The following is a 25277-nucleotide window of genomic DNA, read 5'->3' as shown; positions in this document are numbered from 1 at the left end:
TGGTCCCGTTGGCAGAAGAATCGAGAACCAAAGGACACCGATTTCAGGCGATTGGACGAAGAGCCAGAGGTGACACGAGGGAAAACTTTTTTTAAACTCAGCGAGTGGTTAGGACCTGGAATGCACTGCCTGAGAGTGTGGTGGGGGCAGATTCAGTCATGGCTTTCACAAGGGAATTGGATGATTATCTGAATGGAAGAGATTTACAGGGCGACGGGGAAATGGCGGAGGAGTGGGACTAGGAGTTGCTCTTGTAGAGAGCCTGCATGGACACGATGGGCTGAATGGCCTCCTTCTGTGCTGTAACTGTTCTATGAGTACTATAAGTCAGATATAGTACAGGTTAGATACATGAGTAGTTCCCTATACAGTATGCTTAGAGCTATCAAACGCTGCTGGGCAGGTACCTTATGGGTTACAGGCACAAAGCCAAACTCATTCTATACCGTCCATCTCATCATACCCTCCCTCATTTTCCTGTAAAGTTCCTTCCTTTCTACTGCTTTATCATCCCTCCTCAATCTCTTTCTCCATCCATTTCTCCTTTTCCAGGTGGGTGGACACTTCGTTTCACTTTGCCAGATGGCATCCCCGATACCATCCCCTCCCTTTACTCTGGTGCCATTTTCCTGCAGATGGGATTGGGGGGGGGGTGGGGGGGCAACAAGGCTACCCAATTTAGGCTGTTAAAAGGCCAATTAAGTCCTATTGTCAGAGGGCGACTGGAATTTTCCAGTTGGCTTCCAGGCACCCGGAGGTTGTGGGGAACAGCGTCTGGAGGTGCCCTCCCAGTTGCAGGCTTTAAGGCCTTCCACTGGATTTCCCCTCCTCAATGGTGGCCAGGCTGCTGATTTATTAATTAAGAAAAAGTTGGTGAGTGGGCACCTCCATCTTGGAGGGTGGGGAGGGCGCCCTCTCTCTTTTACTTACCTGAGCAGGCAGCCTGCTGCTTTGTCCAAGCTGGAGGGCGTCTGATTGGCCCTGCAGCTTCGAGAGCCCGCCTGCCATTCTTCATTGGCCGCTAGTTGCTCATTTTGGGGACAATCACAGGCAGGTGACTATTCCCCACACGGTGCGGGGTTCTGACTCCCATTTGACCCTGACGTCGGGGTCCTGAAGCCCATGGGGGAAATCCTGCCCCAAGGGAGCATCAAATACTCTCGTCTGTTGAACATCTCAATGCTGCACGCAGGGTTAGTTTGGTTCTGAGTGGAAGTATACAGTAGTGAGCCACATAACAAGATATTAGGAGATGCTGGTTCAAAGAGGTAAGTTTTAAGGAGTGTCTTAAAGGAGGAGAGCGAGGCAGAGAGGTTTAGGGAGGGAATTCCAGAGCTTAGGGCCCAGGCAAGCGGCCAAAATTGGAGGAGTGCAGAGATTGCGGAGGGTTGTGGGACTGGCGGAGATTACAGAGATGGGGAGGGCAACGTCATGGAGGGATTTGAAAACATGGATGAGAATTCGAGTTAACTTGGGTCGTACAGTGACGAATATGCGGCAAATAGTTCTGGTGTAAAAACTAACACTTTGTTGTAACATCTCTCTTAGGGCTTTAAGACAATCCCGTATTTCTTTGCAGAATGTCAGCAGGATGGGACTTGGAGGACCCCCGGGTATGTTTGTCAGCGTAAGTAGCATTACTGGAATATTTTCTTTGTTGACGTAGTGAGTTTCAGTCGTATGCAGAGGTACTCGAGCTAGCCCGTGAAATATTATCACAGCTTCATCTCAGCAATCATAGGCAACAGGAACATAATGGGACTTCAGCACCCAGGCTGAGGTTGGCTATTCGACACAACAACAACTCGTATTTATAGAGCGCCTTCAATATATTAAAACGTCCCAAGGTGCTTCACAGGAGCGTCATCAAGCAAAATCTGACACAGAAGGAGATAATTGGGCAGGTGATCAACAGATGGGTCAAAAAAGTAGGTTTTAAAGGAGGAGAGAGAGGGTGGAGAGGTTTAGGGAGGGAATTCTAGAGTTTGTGGCTCAGGCAGCTGAAGGCACGGGCGCCAATGGTGGATAATAAAAATCGGGGATGCACAAGAGGACAGAATTGAAGGAGCGCAGAGATCTCGGAGGGTTGGAGGAGATTACAGAGGTGGGGAGGGTTCCGGGAGGGATTTGAAAACAGGGATGAGAATTTTAAAATCGCAGTGTTGCTGGACTGGGTGCCAATGTCGGTCAGCAAGCACAGTGGGTGATGGGTGATGGGTCTGTATTGAGACACTAACACCAGCACGTCCAGGGTAGACAAATGCGATTAGAAGGCGCCAAGTGTGTCTACTGTCTGGCTGTGTTTCTCTTCAGTTGTAGATTGCTCGATGCCATCTTCGATTGAGAATGGACGGTTTCAATTTATTACTAAGGCAGATGCCACCACCTATAGATCCTTGATTCAGTACCAGTGCAATGAGCCTTACTATCAACTGGAATCGGACAGCAACCGTGAGTACATTGTTCTAAAGAAAAAAAAATTTCTTGAAAGAAAATATTGTGAATGCCAGTGGGCCAGTGACATAATATTCTCTTGTGCTTAGTTTTACACTAGAGTAAACATTGTTACTGCTCATCGTAGAATCGTACAATGGGTACAGCACAGGAAGAGGCCATTCAGCCCACCTCCATCAAATCTCCTCGCAACCTTCTCTCCTCGAAGGACAACAGCCCCAGCTTCTCCAAACTGTCCACGTAACTGAAGTATTGCAAACTTTTGACAAGGATTGGGCTCTGATGTTATCGGCCCAAGCGCGCACATTGATTTTCCACATCCGTCAATGATGTGCGACCACTTTGGCCCATGAGAAAAGTGAAAAAAACAAGGACTTGCCTTTCTGTAGCACCTTTCACGACCACCAGACGTCTCAAAGCGCTTTACAGCCAATGAAGTACTTTTTGAAGCGTAGTCACTGCTGTGAAGCAGGGAACACCGCAGCTCATACCACAGCTAATTTGTGCACAGCGTCGGATAGATATTGGCCAAGGACATCCCATAAACCATGGGATCTTTTATGTCAGGACTATCCTCTGAGTCACAGCTAACGCAAGCTCTGGAAATAAAGCCGTGTGCCACCAAATTCTGAGGGGAGGGGTGGAGTGACGATGAAAAATAAGGTGTCACTTAAGGTCGTGTAAGTGTAGTGGTCGGGCCAGAATTTGTACAATTGTGTTGCATTATTGCAGTGAAGGATATAAATTATCGGCAGCTGTCGGTAACCGGTTGAAAGTTTCTCAAGGATACCTCTAGCCCTGATGCTCTAGTTCTTCTGCACTTCAAATATGGTATTGTAGTTTGGTCCACTGGTTGTTACAGAAGACCAAAATTACCTAAGATTACCGAGATGTGTAATAAGGAATAACTTGAGGTGGGAACAAATTGCAGGTCCATGGGGCAAAGGCGGGGAACTGGGACTAATTGGGTAGGTCTGTTAAAGAGCAATAATATGCACAATAATAACAGGAAATTCTTTGCAAAGGAGGCCATTGTGGGTGGAGCAGCCGCAAGATGGGGGGGATTTAAACAAGGTCACTGGCTTCTTTCGGTGCTGCATCATTCGATGATTCCATGATTCATAAGCTACCAAGGCTCCTTCGAAAGCACCTTCCACACCCGTGACCTCCACCAACTAGAAGGACAAGGGCAGCAGACGCATGGGAACACCACCACCTGCAAGTTCCCCTCCAAGTCACACACCATCCTGACTTGAAACTGTATCGCCGTTCCTCCACTGTCGCTGGGTCAAAATCCTGGAACTCCCTCTGTAACAGCACTGTGGATGTACCTGCACCACAGGGACTGCAGCGATTCGAGAAGGCAGCTCACCAGCACCTTCTCAAGGTGCAATTGGGGATGGGCAATAAATGCTGGCCTTGCCAGCGATGCCCACATAACATGAACAAATTTAAAAAAAAGAGACATCCCCTATGAGGTCTCATAAATCCAAAAACAGCAGGAAAAGGGGACTCCAACACAGCGTTGGCAAGGGGACAGGAAATTCTTTGCAAAGGAGGCCATTGCGGGTGGAGCAGCCGCAAGATGGGGGTGATTTAAACAAGGTCACTGGACTAGTACAAGGGAAAAAAATCGATGATAAATCCAAATGCCTGTCGGGTTATAATTCTGAAGATGGAGGGCCTCACTGCATCTGTTAAACTGAATATATTTTGTGTTTTAGTGAGCTCCTCTGTTTACAAATTGCCTGTTCTTTCTTGACAGGAGACTTTTCTTGCTGTGCCGATGGAACGTGGAAGAATAATGGAACAGGACAAGTCCTCCCTAAGTGCGCTCCAGGTACAAGTAGTAACTGCTAGTGACTACATACGTGTATGTGTACACAATACTCTAGATGTGGTCTCACCAATGCCCTGCACAACTGCAGCAAAACATCTCTACTATTATATTCCATTCCCCATGCAATAAACAGCAACATTGCATTTGCCTTCTTAATCACTTGCTGTACCTGCATACTAACTTTTTGTGTTTCCTGTACTAGGGCACCCAGATCTCTCTGCATCACAGAGTTCTGCAATCTCTCTCCATTTATGTAATATGTTGCTTTCCTATTTTTCCAGCCAAAGTGGACAAATTCACCTTTTCCCACATTCTGCTCCATCTGCCAATTCTTTGCCCACTCACTTAATGTATCCATATCCCTTTGCTGATTCCTTACGTCCTCTTTACAACTTACCCTCCTACCTATTTTTGTATCATCAGCAAATTTAGCGACCATATATTCTAAATACAATAATTAAGCGTAAGTTTGCACATGGTCTTCCATGATAAAAGTGGACATAGACATCTATAATGGAAATAGTTGATTAAAAATAGGGTGAAACAGTTTTAACTTAACTCACCAGCCAGGATTGACGTGACCCTGTGTTTTAAGCCGTGCCTGATTTGACGCGTCACTTTAGTCTCCAAAGTTTTACTTTTAAGAAAGCAAAAATCGGACAGGGTGAAAGACAGGTGACCGATGCCCCACTCCCCCGTCACCCCCATTTCTCACCCGGCTGTGAAAGTGAAAGTTCACCCCGATTTTTAGCAGCCTTTATCATTGTTTAGTAAACGCTTGTAACAAAGAGCCACTGTACTTCACTGGGGCCTGTGGGTCAAGCTCCCTCTTCACAATGGGATCCCGGAGCCAGGGAGAGGCAGAAGCTCGTCTCACAAGGTCGGACAGCGAAGCTGCTCATGACTTTCCTGCCAGCGATTAGAAGGATGGAATTGGTTTGTGGCCAATTTTTGCCAGAACCAAACTTATGCAGGCTGGCTTTTAAGAGATTCTCCTCACTGTGTCTTTGCTCAGAGGGGGAGGTAGAAAGTGGAGGCATTATTCGGATCTGATGGCTCTTGGTGTAACTCCAGACACCACCTTGATAGTGGTAAGAGGCCCTGCGAACACTGGGGATGGGCCTACCAGCCATTTACACAATTTTTATTGCCTCCAAAGGAGTGCTTGCTTGCCAGCAAGGACACAACGGGCCGATTGCCTTCCTTCTGTGCTACAACTCAAGTTGAGGGATAGAAGTCATGCTTCAACTATACAAAGCCCTGGTTAGACCACACCTGGAGTTACTGTGAGCAGTCCTGGGCACCACACCTTAGGAAGGATATACTGTCCTTGGAGAGAGTGCAGTGTAGATTTACCAAAATAGAGCCTTAATGCCAAGGGTTAAATTATGAGGAGAGATTGCACAAACTAAGGTTGAATTCCCTGGAATTTAGAGGGTTAAGGAGTGATTTGATCAAAGCTTTCAAGATGTTCAGAGGAACAGATAGGGTAAATAGAGAGAAACTATTTCCGCTGGTTGAGGCGTCTTGGACTAGGGGGTACAGTCTGAAAATTAGACCCAGACCTTTCAGGAGTGAAATTAGGAAACACTTCTACACACAAAGAGTTGTAGAAGTTTGGAACTCTCTTCCACAAATGGGAACTGATGCTGGATCAATTGAAATTGATAGATTGTTGTTCATCAAAGGTATTCAGGGATATGGGGCAAAGGAGTTAGGTCGCAGATGGGCCATGATCTCATTGAATGATGGATCAGACATGAGGGGCTGAATGGCCTCCTCCTGTCCTTCTGTTCCTAGAACAGCTGCATCTATCGCCATTTGCAGGTAAGGGAATGAAGAGATTGTTGAGGATCTAACGAGCAGAATCAACTCCCCAGTGAACAGAGCTCCTGGTTTGGGGAAAAGTTAATAGAGGAGATAATTGTCGACTGTAGTGTTTGATTGATCTGGGTTTGATTGTATTAGTCTGTCCACTTAGCTGTGTTCACTGTGTTTAATTGCTTAAGCCTATAGGTGGAGCTTAAGAGTTAAAACTAAAACTAAAAGGTTGTGCTGCAAAAGAAAACACACTGCTATGAGGAGATATTGTACTGAAATTGTGTAAGAACTGATATAATTTAATGTGCTGTAAATAAACCAGTTAGTGATTTAATACAAGTGTGATATCTGCATTGCTCTGAGATAAATCAGATACTATATCTTGCAACCCACGTAAACATAACACCGACATGTCTAAGCTTTGCCTTCGGGTGTGTTACAGTGTGCGGCAAGCCAAGCAACCCCGTTATCTTCCGCGAACGTATTCTGAAGGGCTCCGAAGCGAAGAGGGGCAACTTCCCCTGGCAGGTCTTGTTCGAGCAGCCGAGGGGTGCAGGGGCACTTGTATCAGACCAGTGGATCCTCACCGCTGCCCATGTTGTTCACAAGGCATCCAGGTTTTCCATGGTGGCGGGCATCACCAACTTGAAGCATAAAAACCGCGGGACACACCTGCTGCATGACCAGGTGTTCATCCACCCTGGTTACAAGCAACCCAATGACGAGGAGGGTGGCTATAATTATGACAATGACATTGCTCTGGTCAGGCTCAGATCCAAGGTCCAATTGGGCCCCAATCTCTCTCCTGTGTGCCTCCCCGAGAGGGACTCGCAACACGTGTTACCTGTGAATAAAATCGGGCTGGTTTCTGGTTGGGGAGTCACTGAGAATGACACGTTACCCACTGCCCTGATGTTCGTGCGGCTGCCAGTGAGGGACATGGACGAATGCCGAAATCGAACGTTGGGCCACCAAGTCACCATTACGGACAACATGATCTGCGCCGGCGACGAGACAGGTTCGGACAGTTGCCAAGGCGATAGCGGGGGCGCGTTCGTGTTCGCCCGTCCCAAACCCAGAAAAAATGAGTTCTTTGTTGGTGGCATTGTATCCTGGGGGATCAGATGTGGCACGGTGGGTTTTTACACAAAAGTGATTAACTATCGGGACTGGATTGAGGAAATCATGAGAAATAATTAACCTTTCAGAAAGTACCAAGTACCAGAGAGCTTGAATATCTGAATTTGTACACGCATTTCTCATTAAATAAAAGTGAAACCTTACTCCCAGGAAATGTATTTTCCCTTGCCAATAATATCTTATGTTGTTTCGACTGATTTGCTCTGGATGCATGTCAATAAGATCATGCAAAATATTCACGGTTAATTCAGAGAATTTATTGTCCTGAATGGTTACAAGTTTGAATCGCAGGAAAACAATCACAGCAGATACTTTTAACTCAAGCTGTTCAAACCCAAATCCCTTCACAGCACCATTCCCACTGCTCACTGACTGCTTCTCACTGAACGAAAGAACTATTTGCATTTCTATAGCGCCTTTCTCGACCTCAGCGCTTTCCAGCCAATGTAGTATGTTTTGCAGTGCGGTCACTGTTGTAATGTAGGAAACGTGGCAGCCAATTTGTGCACAGCAAGATCCCACACACAGCAATGATCCAAAACTGTTAAAGGTGTAAATTTCCTCTGGTTGATATTTGTGACAGAATGCATTCATCTGACCGTCTCCCACCATTTCACAGCACGAAATTCCCAACCTCAAACCTTGTCACCGATGAGAAGTTTAGCGTCAACTTTGAAAAGCTGCAGTGGCGAATTTCAGCTCCTGCCCAGAAAATCTGAATTTCCCTACTCTCACTGTGAGATAGCGATTACACAGGGAGTGTTTCAGCTGCACTTACATTGTGGGACAGTTAAAAATCCCAGGAATTCCCGGCCATGTGCTGGAGGGACAAATGTTTCAGGGAGCACGGAGCAGGGTCACCACTGCAGCAGAGGCAGATTTTTGCCCAAACATCCTTCGACTGCACAAGGACTTCAGTGATGGAGAGAGACTAGAGAAGCTGGGATTGTTCTCCTTAGAGGAAGGAATGTTCAGGAGAGATTTAATCGAGATGTTCTCAATTGCGAGTGGTTTAGAGTAGGTAGGGAGAAACAATTTCCACCAGTAGGAGGGTCGATAAGCAGAGGACACAGATTTAAGATCATCTGCAAAACGCCTGCGAGGAGATGAGGTTTTTTTTTACGCAGCGAGTTTTTGTGATCTGGAACGCGCTGCCTGAAAGGGTGGTGGAAGCAGATTCAATAGTAACTTTCAAAAGGGGAATTGGATAAATATTTGAATAGCAATTTTTTGTCGGGCTGTATGGAAAGAGCCAGGGTAAAGGGACTAATTTGTAGCTCTTTCAGAGAGCTGGCACAGACATGGCTGGCCGAATGGCCTTTGATTTCATGATAGTTCGCTGTTGCCTCGGTAACTTCTCAGGTGAGGCTGAAGAGTGAGTCCGGGTGTGGCAATTCGGCTTTGGGCTACCTCACTCCTTAGACAGCGCCTTCCAAACACGCGACCTCTACCAACTAGAAGGACAAGGGCAGAAAATGCATGGAAACACCACCACCTGCAAGTTCCCCTCCAAATCGCACACCATCCTGGCTTGGAACTATATCGCCGTTCCTTCACTGTCGCTGGGTCAAAATCCTGCAACTCCCTTCCTAACAGCACTGTGGGTGTACCCACCTCACATGGACTGCAGCAGTTCAAGAAGGCAGCTCACCACCACCTTCTCAAGGGCAATTAGGGATGGGAATCCTTAGCTGGGAGGAGAGAATATGTTATGTTTGTACCTGAAACTTGGTATCTCCTCCCACCCACCCCTAAATATCAATAGCTAAGTGTGTGCTAGGTATGGTGCTGAGATCCAGGGGGAAATTTTAACATAATCCAACGGGAAAATGATGGGCTATGGGCAAGGGCCTGTTTGACAGCTTGCCCAGATTTCCACTTGGTTGGCATCAAGGAAGTGTGAAATGGGGCAGAGTGTCAAAACAGCTTGCAACCTGACCCCATTAGTTTTCCGTTGGGCGTGTTAGCTCCAGAATTACCCAGGCAGATCACAAATGCCAACTGTGTTGTGCACGTAGTTAACTGGCTTCAATCCCAGGACATGCTTGACTTCAGGGTCTCGGGGCCAGGAAGGATAGCTCAGTCTGCAGTCATACTGTTGATAGCTGCTCAGTGACTATGCTGGAAAGCGTAGAGCACTGTGTACAGTTTTGGTCTTTTTTAAGGAAGGATATACTTGCCTTGGAATCAATTAAGAGAAGGTTCACGAGGTTGATTCCTGGGATGAAGGGGTTGTCATATGAGGAAGGTTTGAGCAAGTTGGGCCTATACTCATTGGAGATTGGAAGAATGAGAGGTGATTTTATTGAAACATCTAAGATTCTGAGGGGGCTTGACAGGGTAGATGCTGAGAGAATGTTTCCCCTCGTGGGGGATTCTAGAACTAGGGTCACAGTTTCAGAATAAGGGCTCGCCCATTTAAGATGGAGATGAGGAGGAATTTCTTCTCTCAGAGGGTCGTGAATCTCTGGAATTCTCTACCCAGAGAGCAGTGGAGGCTGGGTCATTGAATATATTCAAGGCTGAGATAGACAGATTTTTGATCTATAAGGGAGTCAAGGATTATGGGGAACAGGGAGGAAAATGGAGTTGATGTCAACATCACATCAGTCATGATCTTATTGAATGGGGGAAGCAGGCTTGAGGGGCTGAATGGCCTACTCCTGCTCCTATTTCCTATGTTCTTATTCATTGGAGAACTCATGGTGGATATTACCAAGTTGGGGAGAACATGATTGGGTCTAGTAGTCATTTGTTGAAAGGTTTGAGGGCTGCACCAATGCTTGCTCATCACATCACCAGCTAGCCCCTTCAGGGAGCAGGGAACAGAAAGAGATGCAGCCCAGTCAATCCAAGGCAGATTTGGCTTAGAATCTAATTACAATCTTCACCCAAATGAAGAGTTTGGGTTTAGAAGACTGAAGAGTGATTTAACTCAGGATGATGGAACAGGCTCGAGGGGCTGAATGGACTCCTCCTGTTCCTATTAGCTTGTTGATCTCATAATCATGCACTAAACATTGCCATTAAACTTGCTGTCCATCAACTTCAAATAAATCTCCAACATTCAATGCCAGATTCTTCATAAATTTTAGAATATCTGCATAAGCTCACACAACTAGCTCAACACTTATATAGCGCCTTTAACAGAATAAAATGTCCCACGGTGCTAAGGTTGAAATAACCTTGCACACATTGACTTGGAATAAAAACTGGGCCCTATACGTGTCAGAGGTTCAAAACCAGTAGAAGTCCTCGCCTGCCTCAGTCTCGATGTCCTCCAGCAATGTACAAGCGTCCCAGATTCCCTGCACTGTATGTGACCGTATAGTGGCATTCAATCCATAAGAACATAAAAGACATAGGAGGAGGAGGAGGCCATTCGGCCCCTCGATCCTGCTCTGCCATTCAATAAGATCAGGGCTGATCATCTACCTCAACTCCACCTTCCTGCATTGTCCCATTATCCCTATATTCCTTAATTCCCTTTAGTGCCCCAAAATGTATCGATCTCAGTCTTGAATATACTCAAGGACTGAGCATCCACTGCTCTCTGGGGTAGAGAATTCCAAAGATTCACAACCCTCTGAACGAAGAAATTTCTCCTCATCTCAGTCCTAAATGGCCTGCCCCTTATTCTGAGATTGTGACCTCCCACCCACTCCCCCCCAAGTTCTAGATTCCCCAGCCAGGAGAAAGAGCCTATCAGCATCGACCCTGTCAAGTCTTCTGACAAATGGTATATGTTTCAATGAGATCGTGTCTCATTCCTTTAAACTCCAGGGAATATAGGCCGAGTCAACTCAAACTCTCGTCATAGGACAATCCCCTCAAAACAGGATATTCAAGGTATCACCTCACTTTCTCAAGGTTGTTAAAAAAGCTAATTAAATTGTACGTTTTAATACAAGGGGTATAGAACGTTAAAGGCAAGAGGCATTAAAATGTGCTGCTGATTTTAACAGCTGGAATCCTGACTGTGAGCTGCGTTGGGCTCCATGCGAAAGATCAGATGTTAAGGTTTTGACAAGGTTACAACGCAGACTGACTGAGATGTCGCCCGGCCTGAAGATGTACAAATCTGAAGCAAAGTTTGAAAAATAATATCTTTTCATGGAACAATGCGGGTTCTGCGGTAATATTATAAAATTGTTTAAAGTTATGAATGGGGGAGACAGGGTCGAGCCAACTAAACAATTGGCAGTGGCCGAGGAGTGAAAAACAGTGAGGCATACATAGAGGATTAAACGTAAGTGATTTAGAACTGATTTCGATACACAGAGAGTTTGTGATGTTGGGAGAGCTGGGCACAGGTGTCCCACCTAATCCCATGGGTTTCCCACCAATCGAGACAAATTAACCTCCTGCTTTCATTTCCTAATCACGACCTAATGCTCCCTATTTACAAGTATATCGGATAAGATAGAAAAACAATTTTCACAGTAGATATAACTGATATCTCTGGTACCATTTCGAAACACAAAGTTGTGGACTCCACAGGAGCTAACGTTAACAAACAACTTTGACTGGTTTGTCAATTCTACGCATGATGCACTCAACCAGTTTTTTTTCTGCCTTATTTGTTGACTTTTCCAGGAGCCCTTTGAATAAATATGCGCAATCCAGAAGAATTTTGTTTACTGATCCTGGTAGAACATTAAACCCAAGGGAGCTTCACGCCGCCTTCCACTAACCAGAGTGAGCTGCGGTCTTTGTACCCGCTAAAAATCGAATATTAAGACAGGCTGTTGCTCGTCACTGAAATGAATGTGAGATTGCTGCCCATGTGGTAAGTCTGATACTGACGCTAACAGTGGCATGATTGTTCTGGTGAGTTTTGGGTCTTCACTGCTGATGTCCATAAGGTCCCTTGCTCGGAAAAATGGTTTGTGGAACTTGCTTGACACATACAGACCAGAAAGGTCCAGCCCATACTCTGTTGTGAGTTAGCTGTCAAGCTATGTCGAGGGTGTAATAATTAACTTGGGCATTCCTGTGGCACCAGAGAAAAATCATCCAAAGTTATTGTTAGACTTCATGGGTCCTTCCTCATTGTTACACAGTAATTCTTGCCGAATACTGCCCCATATGATACCTAAGGAGAGCAGGATCCCGGCTCAGCAGTGATCTCCACTACGCTCTTGTTCAATAGCTGCAGCCACCCACAATAAGGCTATATTATGCATGCCCGCATGCAGCAAGGCCTAGACAACATTCAGGCTTGTGCTGCTAAGTGGTGAGTAACATTTGTGCCACACAAGTGCCAGGCAATGACCATCTCTAGCAAGAGAGAGTCTAACCACCTGCCCTTGATGTTCAATGGCATTACCATCACTGAATTCCCCCTTCATCAACATCCTGGGGGTTACCATTGACCAGAAATTGAACTGGAGCAGCCATATAAATACAGTGGCTACAAGAGCAGGTCAGAGGCTGGGAATTCTGTGGCGAGTAACTCACCTCCTGATTCCCCAAAGCCTGTCCACCATCTACAAGGCACAAGTCAGGAGTGTGATGGAACACTCTCCACTTGCCTGGATGGGTGCAGCTCCAACAACACTCAAGAAGCTCGACACCATCCAGGACAAAGCAGCCCGCTTGATTGGCACCCCATCTACAAACATTCACTTCCTCCACCACCGACGCACAGTGGCAGCGGTGTGTACCATCTACAAGATGCACTGCAGCAACTCACCAAGGCTCCTTCAACAGCACCTTCCAAAATCTAAACTGAAGGAGGGGAGATCTCGACCAGGTTAAACCTTTTAGGGAATAAATTGGGCGGGAAGCCAATAGATGGGAATAGCGATGTGGAAGCCTGAAGTTATTTCTTAACAGTCTTCGACACAGGGAAATTCAGACTTCGTCAATGTAGTTCAGTTAAGAGGAGGAGCTTTAGAAACCAGTAAGTCCATTGATAACACCGAGATTAGTTCATTACCATATTGACTTTAATAGTAAGGAAACTGAGCACAGTGCCATGATACTTTCCATGTCATGCGACCACAAATATTACAGTGATTCCCCATCATGTTGTCAACAGTCCACAAGTCGGAAAATCAGCAGTGGGGTGCGGGGGGGGGGGGGGGGTGCGGAAGGGGGAATGACAGACAGTCAATCCGATAATGGCCTTTTGGCTGTAACTCCAGGAATGTTCTCAAGCTCTGGGGTCTCCCTCTGCTGAAAAGCCAGTGGCGGCACAGTGGCGCAGTGGTTAGCACCGCAGCCTCACAGCTCCAGAGACCCGGGTTCAATTCTGGGTACTGCCTGTGTGGAGTTTGCAAGTTCTCCCTGTGTCTGCGTGGGTTTTCTCCGGGTGCTCCGGTTTCCTCCCACAAGCCAAAAGACTTGCAGGTTGATAGGTAAATTGGCCATTATAAATTGCCCCTAGTATAGGTAGGTGGTAGGGAAATATAGGGACAGGTGGGGATGTGGTAGGAATATGGAATTAGTGTAGGATTAGTATAAATGGGTGGTTGATGGTCGGCACAGACTTGGTGGGCCGAAGGGCCTGTTTCAGTGCTGTATCTCAAAAAATAATCTCTGCCTGAAATTATTGTAACATGGTGCATTATTCTAATTCCAACCTCTTTCCCTCCCTGTCTCTGGCCAGGGCTCTGCTTGTATCATGGGATTTACGTGCAGGCGCAGTGACTGAATCAAACCATTCTGGCATGTTTGGTGAGATTTACTTGACAAATTATCAGCACAAGAAAATCAGAACCTGGGAGATTACAATTCCCCAGGGATTCGCTCTGAAGCTCCATTTGCGACATTTTGATTATTTGGCATCTTCGTCATGCAAGCACAACTATATGGAGGTATCTTTATCTTTTATTGTATTGATGTTCAATGCACCCCCCCCCCCCCACCCCACCCCAATCTGGGTCCTAAAACAGGTGCACAGATCCCAAGAGGCAAATTTACATAGCCACTGTCCTGCCTTAGGATGAAATGCTGTCAGCCCATTAAAGGCCAGGCGGAAGACTGGATCAGGGTAGTCAGTACTCGTCCGAGTGAGGGACCAGATTCTCCTCTGTCAGTCAGACAAAACAAGGGTAACCAACAGTCAGGTCTCCTTGTTATATAAAAAGCAAACTTCTTTCTCTGTTTTCCACATTCTTTACATCCACCCCAAAATGAGAGTGATAACTTTCGATCAGCCGAGTCTAGTCTTCATTCAAATGGGCTGAAATTTGATTGTTGCCAGAAATCCAATCAATTTCATCCCTCAAGATTAAAAGTTACTGAAAAATCGCTAGACTAATGACACACTGTGTCGCATTCCTTCATTTGACTGAGTGTTCGATTCTGGGCACCACACTTTAGGAAGGATGTGAAGGCTTCAGAGAGGGTGCAGAAAAGATTCACGAGAATGGTTCCAGGGATGAGGAACTTCAGTTACGTGGACAGACTGGAGAAGATGGGGCTGTTCTACTCCGAGGAGAGGAGGTTGAGAGGAGATTTGATGGAGGTGCTCAAAATCATGAGGGGTCTGGACAGAGAGCAACTTGTCCCATTGGCGGAAGGGATCCAGAACCAGAGGACACCGATTGAAGGTGATCGGCAAAAGGACCAAAGGCGACATGAGGAAAAACTCTTTTAAGCAGCGAGTGGTTAGGATCTGGAATGCGCTGCCTGAGAGTGTGGTGGAGGCAGATTCAATCGTGGCTTTCAAAAGGGGATTGGATAATTGAAGAGAAAAAAATTGACATTGCTACAGGGAAAGGGCTGGGGTGTGGGTCTAGGTGAGTTGCTCTCGCAGAGAGCCAACACAGACAGGATGGGCCGAATGGCCTCTTTCTGTGCTGTAACCATTCTACAATTCTATGATTCTTCCAGATCCCATTCTGCGCTGACAAGAGTCAGGAGAATTCCCCCGCTATCCGACTCCCGGTGACAAATTTCAAATTAGCTCTCGGGATTTTGATCTTCGCCACTTGGTTGTTTAGTGAATGCTCCTCCTGTTACAAAAAAAACTGCTGATTTTAATTTCCATGAATTCAAAATCCTGGAACTCCCTCCCTCACAGCCTCGTGGGTGTACCTACCCCACACATGACTGCAAGTGGGCTAAGAAGGCAGCTCGCCACCAGCTTCCCGAGGGCAGTTAGGGATGGGCAGTAGATGCTGGCCTTGCCAGTGACACCCGCATCGTATGAATGAACAAAATGAAGCGCACATCTAACAGTCATCCTAAGCGCGCAGGTTCAGGTCCAGGGGGGGCATGTTGAACATTTACCCCAGTCTGTACAATGTAATGCTTCTTTCAGCTTTGTTCCTTTATACATATATTACATCAGGCTTTTGCTGACCGACAGCGACTGGGCAAATTCTGCGGCAACAGCTCCTCGATCCAACTGCACCAACCGAGCTCAAAATTAATGGTGTCTGATGGTCACATCGTTAAACTTCGTGTGCATTGCAATTCCTTGGACCGGGAAAGCCGACGAGGATTTTTCCTGTTTTATGAAGCTGTTGGTAAGATTTTGTATTGAAGATAATCTTTTTTACTGCACGTGTACTGTGCCAACATGCCAAGTTCAACAATCCACAATGATTCAACCTCAAAAATTTAACTTCTGTAATACTGTGTGTGGAACACATACAACCACTGTCCGAACCTGAGACTAATTCTTCCTTTTCACTGAGTTTACGATGCTCAGAGCTCTTCAACAAAGATTCTCCGTTAGAGAACTGAGAGGGACAATTAAAGTAGACAGACCTGAACAAATTGTTCAAAACTGTGAGGTGGATTTGATAAAATCAATGGGGAGTTAAAATGAGTTACACTGGCCTGTGAATTGGTCATCAAAAGAATCATCCGGTCATAACAGCACAGAAGGAGGTTATTCGGCCCATCGAGCCTATGCTAGCTCTCTGTAGAGCCAACCAGTCCTTCACTCGATCCCCGTAGCCATACAAGTTTATTTCCTTCAAGTGCCCATCCAATTTCCTTTTGAAATCATTGATAGTCTCCGCTTCCACCTCTCTCATAGACAGTGAGTTCCAGGTCATTACCACTCGCTGTGTAAAAAAAGTTCTTCCTCACATCCCCCCCTTGCATCTCTTGCCTAAAACCTGAAATCTGTGTCCTCCTTGTACCATCAGCTAATGGGAACAGCTTTTCTTTGTCTACCTTATCTCCTACACCTCAATCAAATCTCCCCTCAATCTCTTTTGCTCCAAGGAGAACAACCTCAGCTTCTCCAACCTAACCTTGTAGCTAAAATCCCTGATCCCTGGAACCATTCTGGTAAATCTCCTCTGCATCCTCTCGAGGGCCCTCACATCCTTCCTAAAGTGTTGTGATAAGAACTGGATGTAAGCCTCTAGTTGAGGCCGAACCAGAGCTTTATCGAGGTTCAGCAAAACCTCCCTGCTTTTGTACTCAATACCTCTATTGATGAAACCCACGATCACATATGCTTTCCACACGATTCTCTCCATATGTCGTGCCACCTTCAAAGATCTACGTACATGAACTCCCAGGTCGAACATACGAATTAGGAGCAGGAGTAGGCCAATCGGTCCTTCAAGCCTCCTCTGCCATTCAATTAGTTCATGGCTGAACTGTTTACTCCACACTTCCACCTACCCCTGACAACCTTCCACCCCTTTGCTTATCAAGAATCTATCTACCTCTGCCTTAAAAGTATTCAAAGACGCTACTTCCACCACCTTTTGAGGAAAAGAATTCCAAAGACTCATGAACCTCTGAGAGAAAAAACTTCGCCTCATCTCTGTCTTAAATGGGCGACCCCTTATTTTTAAACAGTGACCCCTCATTCTAGATTCTCCCACAAGGGAAAACATCCTTTCCACATCCACCCGGTCAAGACCCCTCAGGATCTTATATGTTTCAATCAAGTCACCTCTTACTCTTCTAAATTCCAGCGGATACAAGCCTAGCCTGTCCAATCTTTCCTTGTAAGACAATCCGCCCATTCCATGTATTAGTCTAGTAAACATCTGTAGGATAGAAATTCTCCTTGGGTTATAGAACCAATGATGTATGCAGAAATGGACCTTCGATGGAGAAATGTGTCTGTCTTTTCCACTTTCCAGATATTGACGAATGCAGTTTTCGCTGGGTAACGGAGGCAGTTTGTCACCATTTCTGTCACAATTATATCGGCGGATACCAGTGCCACTGTCGCCAAGGATACAGTCTCCAAACTGACAGGAAAACGTGCAAAGGTAATGTGGGTGAAGAGGAGAACCATCCTCGGTTGGTATGAATTAGCAGCAGATGTTTTGGAAAGTAGCAGACTAAAGTTGGACGAGACGTAGCAAAGAGAGAGAACCTTTCTGTTATTAATAATGTTCTCACTAGCACAACAAACCGATACATTACAGGCTTCAAAATTCCCTAGCAAGGCTTCCTTTATTGGCCAAAGCCTAGAATATAAGATCAGGCAGGTTTTATTTGATTCATTCATGGGATGTGGACATAACTGGCATTTATGACCCATCCCTAATTGCCCTTGGCAACTGAGTGGCCTATTAGACCAGTTAAGAGTCAACCACATTGCTGTGGGTCTGGAGTCACATGTAGGCCAGACCAGGGAAGGATGGCAGATTTCCTTCCCTGAAGGACTTTAATGAACCAGATGAGTTTTTACCACAATTGCTGACACTTTCTTGGCACCATTACTGAGAATAACTTTCAGTTTCAGAGTTATTTATTTATTAATTAATGAAATTAATTAATTAATTAAATTTATTAATTAATTAAATTTATTAATTTAATTGAATTTAAATTCCATCTGCTGCCGTGGTGAGATTAGAACCTATAGCCCCAGGGCATTGGCCTGGGCCTTTGGATTACTAGTTTAGTGACATTACCACCACACAACCATTTCCCCTTATGCAAGAACTGTATAAAACACGAGTTAGACCGCAGCTAGGATACTGCATACAGTTCTGGTCACCACATTACAGGAAGCATATGATCGCACGAGAGAGGTTACAGAGGAGATTTGCGAGGATGTTGCCAGGACTGGTGAATTTTAATGATGAGGAAAGATCGGATAGTCTGGGATTGTTTTCTTTGGAGCAGAGGAGGCTGAGGGCAAATTTAAGTTGAGGTGTATAAAATTATGAGGTACCTAGATAGAAGGGATAGGAAGAACGTATTTCCATTAGCAGAGTGGTCAATAACCAGGGGGCATAGATTTAAAGTAATTGACTGAAGGATTAGAGGGGGGGCGGTTAAAGACAAACTTTTTCACCCAGAGGGTGGTGGGGGTCTGAAACTCACTTCCTGAAAGGGTGGTAGAGGCAAAAACCCTCATCGCTTTTCAACAATACTTGGATATGCAGTTGAGGTGTCAGAACCTACAGGGCTACAGAGCAAGAGCTGGAAAGTGGGATTAGGCTGAATGACTCGGCCGGCACAGACACGATGGGCCGAATGGCCTCCTGCTGTTCTGTAAATCTTTCTATGTGTATATTTCAACAATATCCTGAGCTGGCTTAAAATTAATTCATCAAGGACCAATTGCAGCCTACTTAGAGTCAATGGCAGTGCAATATGGTACCTGTGAAGACTCGGGAGTTGATATTGCTGAATAGTTACATGAAAGAGGCTGATGGGCTTGGGTGAAACTATTGTTTGTGAATTTCATTTCCAGTCGTTGAGTGTGGCATTCCTGAAGATCTTGAAAATGGCAGTTATGAATACATCACTGGCCACAATGTGACGCTGCTCAACTCAGTCATCAGTTACAAGTGCAACCAACCTTATTATGTGATGGCAGGGGGTGGAAAAGGTGAGTCTCAAGAAAGCAAAGATGAAACATAATTTTGGCACCCACACACACAGCCACATACACACCTGCACGCTCACACTCTCACACATTCACACACACAGCCATACCCACACACACAGACACATACACACACACACACACACACCTGCACGCTCACACTCTCACACATTCACACACACAGCCATACCCACACACACAGACACACAGACACCTGCGCGCTCACACTCTCACACATGCAGCCACATGCACACTCACACACACTCACACACACAAACCGAGTAACACATTTCAGTTACTGTGGAGAGACTGGAGAAGCGGGGATTGTTCTCCTTCGAGCAGAGAAAGTTGCCGGGAGATTTAACAGAGGTGTTCAAAATCATGAAGGGGGTTTGATAGAGTAATTAAGGGGAAACTGTTTCCACCGGCAGGAGGGTCGGTAACCAGAGGCGACGTGAGGAAACATGCAGCAAGTTGTTGTGCTGTGGAACGCGCTGCCTGAAAGGGCGGTGGAAGCAGATTCAATAGTAACTTTCAAAAGAGAATTGGATAAATATTTGATGGACAAAAAAAATTACAAAGCTACGGGGAAAGAGCAGGGATAATTCAACCAACGAACCTGAGAACTTTGTAAACCATGTTTGACATCATATTGGATCGGCATTCCATATGGAGTCAGACCTAAATAGTCGCATTCACTGCCAGAGTCAATCCCATTGAGGTCTTTTCAAGCTTAGTGTTTGGGTGAAATGACAACCAATTGACTGGTGGTGAGGTGGCCGGGTGATATGGGGAGAGTATCTAAATTGTGTTAATGTACCAGAAAAGAAGATAATGTTTTCCACTTGCCTTCTTAAAGCCATCAAAGACTTGCATTCCTATAGTGCCTTAGGACACCCAAAGCACTTTACAGCCAGTGGAGTACTTCTGAAGTGTCGCCAATTTGCGCACAGCAAGCTCCCACAAACAGCAATGTGACGATGGCCAGATAATCTGTTCTGTTGATGTTGGTTGAGGGATAAATATCGGGCAGGATACTGGGGGGAGAAGGCCGTGGGATCTTTTATGGCCACCTGAGGGGGGCAGATGGGGCCTCAGTTTGCATCCGAAGGATGGCGCCTCTGACAGTGCAGCACTCCCTCAGTACTGGCACTGGGAGCTTCAGCCTGGATTTTTGTGCTGAAGTCCCAGATTGGGACTTGGACCCACAACTTTGTGACTCGGAGGTGAGAGCGCGAACCCAACATCGTTATCATCTTCATTATTTTCATCATCTTTTTCTTTCTTTAGGACAGAGCACCTGCCAAGCTAATGGGAAGTGGATGAATAGCAAGGTTGGGGAAATTCTCCCTACCTGTGAACCAGGTGAGTCAATGATATTCTTCCACGTTTCCTCTGAAGATTGAGACAACAAAGGCGATAAAATCAGTCTCGGGCAGTTGTATAAAGTTGCTAACTGCCCCCCTCCCGCTACTGGGAAAGACCAATTCCGCCTCCCCCTCTAGTTACCTCATCTGATTTCCCTCACGTGTGTTTCTCTGTGGTTTTGGCAGTGTGCGGAAATCCGCAGGAGCCTCCTTCGCTCACGCAGCGCATCCTCGGAGGGACTCCAGCGGAGGAAGGGAACTTTCCTTGGCAGGTATATTTCGAGACAACGGTGTGTGGCGGGGCACTGCTAACGGACCAGTGGGTGCTGACCAGCGCCTCGTGTGTGGAGCATGAGAAGACAATGCGCATGTTTGCAGGTGGGACAGTCAGAAAGGCATTGGGCCAATGGAGCTTGCTGGAGGCAGAGAAGATATTCACCCACCCTCTCTTCACCCGGTTGTCTGGCAACCAGCGACGCTCCGATTTCGACAACGATATCGCTCTGATTAAACTCAAGAGAAAAGTCAAGCTGGGGCCCACCATCTCTCCCATCTGTCTTCCTGGCAAGCACCCCAAATATAAGGTCGGGGTGGGGAAGCTGGGTTACATATCCGGCTTCGGCAAGACGGAGCGCTTTTCCCAGCCCGACAGGCTAATGTTCGCGTTAATCCCCGTGGTGGACATGTCACGGTGCAGGAACATCTCTCTCCCCAGCGGAACTGTCTCGTTGACCGAGAACATGCTGTGCGCTGGAAGTGCAGGGGTTGACGCTTGCACCGGGGATGGAGGTGGCGCCTTCGTGTTTGAAGATCCCCCGGGCTCCGGCACGTATTACACCGCGGGGATTGTGTCCTGGGGAGTCAAGTGCGGGATGTACGGGATCTACACCAATGTTATGAACTACCTTCAGTGGATTGAGAGCACCATGGTGGGGCATCGATAGCCGACACCGACTCCTGCCAAACTAAATGAAGTAGATTGTTAACTGGAATGAGCTGAATCTGTGATGCAAAGCAGATTCCCCACAACAAATTGATTAAATAGGTTTAATAAAAGTGATTGTTTTCCTTCTTGCTTCCTTGCCTTCTCACAACGAACGGGCAAGTGGAGCAGACGGAGACGCGATTTTGCGCTGGGGCGGTTGATTTGTAAATTGACCCCATCGTGTCCCAACAGCAATGCCTGAAGAATAATTTGCTACAGTCATATCCCAAAACTTTATATACTTTAGCATAGTGTTTACGATCTGGGGTGCAGTAGTATAGCTGGTTACGTTACTGGCACTAATGACCTGGAGACCTGAGTTCAAATCTCACCATGGCATCTGGGGAATTTAAATTCGATTAATTAAATAAATCTGAAATAAAAATCTAGTCTCAGTAATGGTGACCATGAACTACTGGATTTTGTAAAAGCCATCTGGTTCACTAATGTCCTTCAGGGAAGGAAATCTGCCATCCTTCCCTGGTCTGGCCTACATGTGACTCCAGACACACAGTAACGTGGTTAACTCTTAACCACCATTGGAAAGGCCCAGCAAGCCACTCAGGTTGTATTGAAGAGGCAGCTCACCACCACCTTCTCAAGGGCAATTAGGGATGGGCAATAAATGCTGGCCTGGTCAGCGTCGCCCACATCCCATGAATGAATTCAAAAAAAAAATCTTAAGATCATGTCGATTCAGCTGAAAACGCGGGGGTGTTACGACCAGGTGAGGAAGAGGTCTCAGGCTCCCGTCTTGCCCCTTTCCTGGTTTGGCTGTTACAGGGTTTATCTTTTAAAACACAGTGATATTAGCTTACCCCTTCAGTGATCCCTTTGCTCACTGCACTCTCATTGTAATTGCCAATGAACCAGTCAGACAGGTTTTCTTAGGTTTAAGCAAGAAAGATGCAAGTTTATTAGCCTTATCACTCTAACTCGGTTAAAATGACTAAAATACGCAATGCAACCATGCTAGCATGCATACGTGAGAAACACACACACAAATAGATATAGAGAGGAGGAAAGAATTGGGGGAGGGGCGGTGTTGAAGTAGAATCCATAATAAAGGGAATTCAGTTACTGGGTGGAAATATCCTTGATAAAAGTTGAAGTCTTGGAGTTCTCGTTGGGGCCCAGTGCATAATTTCCAACTTGCTTTTCTGGTACCAGAAGGCTGAAGAAGTGCTCTGTCTTGAGACTTAAGTAGCTGCCGTGGGTCCCAGGGACTTTGCTGGAGAGAGAGAGAGACAGGGAGAGAGAGCTTCATTCTCCTTGGTCTTTTCAAATCGTAGTCTGTTACTTTTCTGTGTGGCAAATGCAAACAGTTCCCAGTTGGCTAGCAGGTAAGTCATATTTGTTTGAAATAGCAACTTCAGGAAATGCAGCAGCCAATTTGTACACAGCAAGATCCCACAAACAGCGATGTGATACTAACCAGACAATCATGTTTTTGTGATGTTGATTGAGGGCTAAGTACTGGCCCAGGACTCTGGGAAGAACTCCTCTGTTCTTCTTCAAATAATGTGAGCCGATCTTTTGTGTCTATCTGAGAGGCCTCAGTTTAATGTTTCATTTGAAAGGTGGCACCATCGGCAGTGCAGCACTTCCTCAAAAATCCTCCGTCCCTGCTCTAGCAATCTATGATTCTATCCTACATGGGGATTGTGGTGGAAGGAGGAAACGGGAGGGTAAGGGGTGAGGAGAAGTGAGGATGAGAGGATGTTAGTGTTTGTGAAAGTGAAGTGGATGTATGGAATGGGGTGAATAGAATAGGATTGTCAAGACAGAGTGAGAGGCGATGTACTGCAGGATGCAAATAGACCTCTGCCGACCTTTCCTGACCCAGCCAGGTCATTGAATTGTTTGTGGCGCTGGATCCAAGCCTTCACGGTCAGGCTCCTGCTGCACACCCCTCCTGCCACCTCATCCAAGCCTTCTTTGTGGTGGAAGTGGGGTTTCCCTCCTACTGCTGTTGGGAAACAGCGACTCCCTCCGGGACCTTACTGCACCCAGCAGGACCTCCAGGGAAGCGTCTGTGAACCAGGGGGAGGGGGTGGACCCGGGGCTGCCTTAGCCTCTCCTTGCAGCCATGTTGCACTAGGCCAGGAAGGCCATCATGCAGGCGCAATTCCTATGATTTTATCAACAGGGAGACGGGGCCTCAGTTTGACACGGAGCAGGGAAGCAGGATACCAGGTGAAGAGTCTGAGACTAAACCAGACCATTCACAACCTTGGGGTCGTATTTATCCCTGAGATGAGCTTCTGATCCCACAACGACTCCATCACCAAGAGCACCTACATCTACCTCCATTAACATTTCCCTATTTCGCCCCTGCCTCAGCTTGTCTGTCACTGAAACCCTGATTTTTATTCCTGTAGTATAAGGGTTTGAAAGGGTTAATGTCTGGGACAGTGTGAGTAACACTTCCCACTATGATGATGTAAGAGATCACAGGAGAGAGAGACTTGAGGGAGAAGCAGCATGTGGAGTTAGACATACTTATGTAAAGTTGTATATAGTTCCTTAAAATGTAATAAACTAATTATCGTTAAAACTTATCGAAGACTCAGTAATCTCTCCCAGCTAGACTAACCAAACATACAACAATTACAATGCTTTCCTGTCCTTGCACACTCCATAAGCTTCAGCTCATCCAGAACTCTGCTGCCCCGTGTCCTAACTCATACCAATTCACCCATCACTCCCTGTGCTCACTGACCTACATTGGCTCCTGGTCCAGCAATGCCTCAATTGTAAAACATTCAAACTCGTTTTTAAATCCCTCTATGGTCTTTCCCCCTCCCTATCTCTGTAACCTCCTCCAGCCCTACTACTCTCAGAGATCTCTGCGCTCCTCCAATTCCGGCCTCTTGTGCATCCCTGATTTTCATCGCTCCACCATTGGTGGCCGTGCCTTCAGCTGCCTGGGGCCTCAAGCTTGGGAATTCCCTCCCTAAACCTCTCCGCCTCTCTCTCCTCCATTACGATGCTTCTTAAAACCGACCTCTTTGACCAAGCTTTTAGTCACCTGTTCCTAATATCTCTTTATGTAGCTGGGTGTCAAAGTGAATTTACCAAAGTGACCAGGGACCAATCCTGAAGGTCCATCAGCTGCTTCATGCATTAACCCACTGGCCCACTTGAGGGAGCTACAGAGCCCTCTTCCCAAATAAATAACCCAATTGAGCCGGTGCTCCATATAACCTGAGTCTGGTGTTCACGTCAGGAGAAAGAAAATCAATCCACACCTGATCCTTTAAGGGGTGGGAGTGGGAAGCGGAATTTATTTCGCCCTCTTAGCTTCAGCATGAAATAGCTCCTGGTATCAAAACAAGGAATGCTGGAAATATTCAGCAGGTCTTGCAGCATCTGTGGAGAGAGAAGCAGAGTTAACATTTCAGGTCAGTGACCCTTCTTCAGAACTGGCAAATGTTAGAAATGTAAAAGGTTATAAGCAAGTAAAGCGGGGCTGGGGCAAGAGATAACAAGGGAGAAGGTGTAAATAGGACAAGGTCACAGAATAGCTGACCAGAAGGTCGTGGGGCAAAGGCAAACAATATGTTAATGGTGTGTTGAAAGACAAAGCGTTAGTACAGATAGGGTGTTAACGGACTGAAAATTGAACAGCCGCAAGTACAAACATGAAAAAAAAAGTGGGTAAGCAAACTGAGCAAACTAAGATGAAATAAAATAAAATAAACACAGAAAAAAAAAATTTAAAAGGAAAAAGAAAAAAAAACTAAAAATAAAAGTAAAATGGGGCGCCCGTCATGCTCTGAAATTATTGAACTCAGTGTTCAGTCCGGCAGGCTGTAGTGGGCCTAATTGGTAAATGAGATGCTGTTCCTCGAGCTTGTGTTGATGTTCACTGGAACACTGCAGCAATCCCAGGACAGA

The 25277-nt window shown here is 46.2% G+C and overlaps 1 protein-coding gene across 1 annotated transcript in view; it reads left to right on the top strand.

Annotated features, from left to right (window-relative positions):
* The window catches only part of LOC137357414 (uncharacterized), a 45622-nt gene extending 24162 nt beyond the window's left edge, over positions 1–21460 (top strand). The window contains exons 6-18 of the mRNA XM_068023760.1: positions 1549–1627; positions 2314–2451; positions 4220–4294; positions 6558–7311; positions 7839–7940; positions 10748–10813; positions 11221–11346; positions 13869–14076; positions 15558–15735; positions 17323–17454; positions 18891–19028; positions 20316–20390; positions 20579–21460. Coding sequence (XP_067879861.1) covers positions 1549–1627; positions 2314–2451; positions 4220–4294; positions 6558–7311; positions 7839–7940; positions 10748–10813; positions 11221–11346; positions 13869–14076; positions 15558–15735; positions 17323–17454; positions 18891–19028; positions 20316–20390; positions 20579–21336 — 2829 coding nt within the window. The 3' untranslated portion in view covers positions 21337–21460. The remainder of the gene's footprint in view (positions 1–1548; positions 1628–2313; positions 2452–4219; positions 4295–6557; positions 7312–7838; positions 7941–10747; positions 10814–11220; positions 11347–13868; positions 14077–15557; positions 15736–17322; positions 17455–18890; positions 19029–20315; positions 20391–20578) is intronic.
* Positions 21461–25277: the final 3817 nt, after the last annotated feature.

The sequence above is a fragment of the Heterodontus francisci genome, chromosome 48 (genome assembly GCF_036365525.1).
Source record: "Heterodontus francisci isolate sHetFra1 chromosome 48, sHetFra1.hap1, whole genome shotgun sequence".
In the NCBI taxonomy this organism is placed as follows: domain Eukaryota; kingdom Metazoa; phylum Chordata; class Chondrichthyes; order Heterodontiformes; family Heterodontidae; genus Heterodontus; species Heterodontus francisci.
Note: the sequence above shows the minus strand (reverse complement) of the source record. Positions and strands in the feature narration are given on the sequence as shown.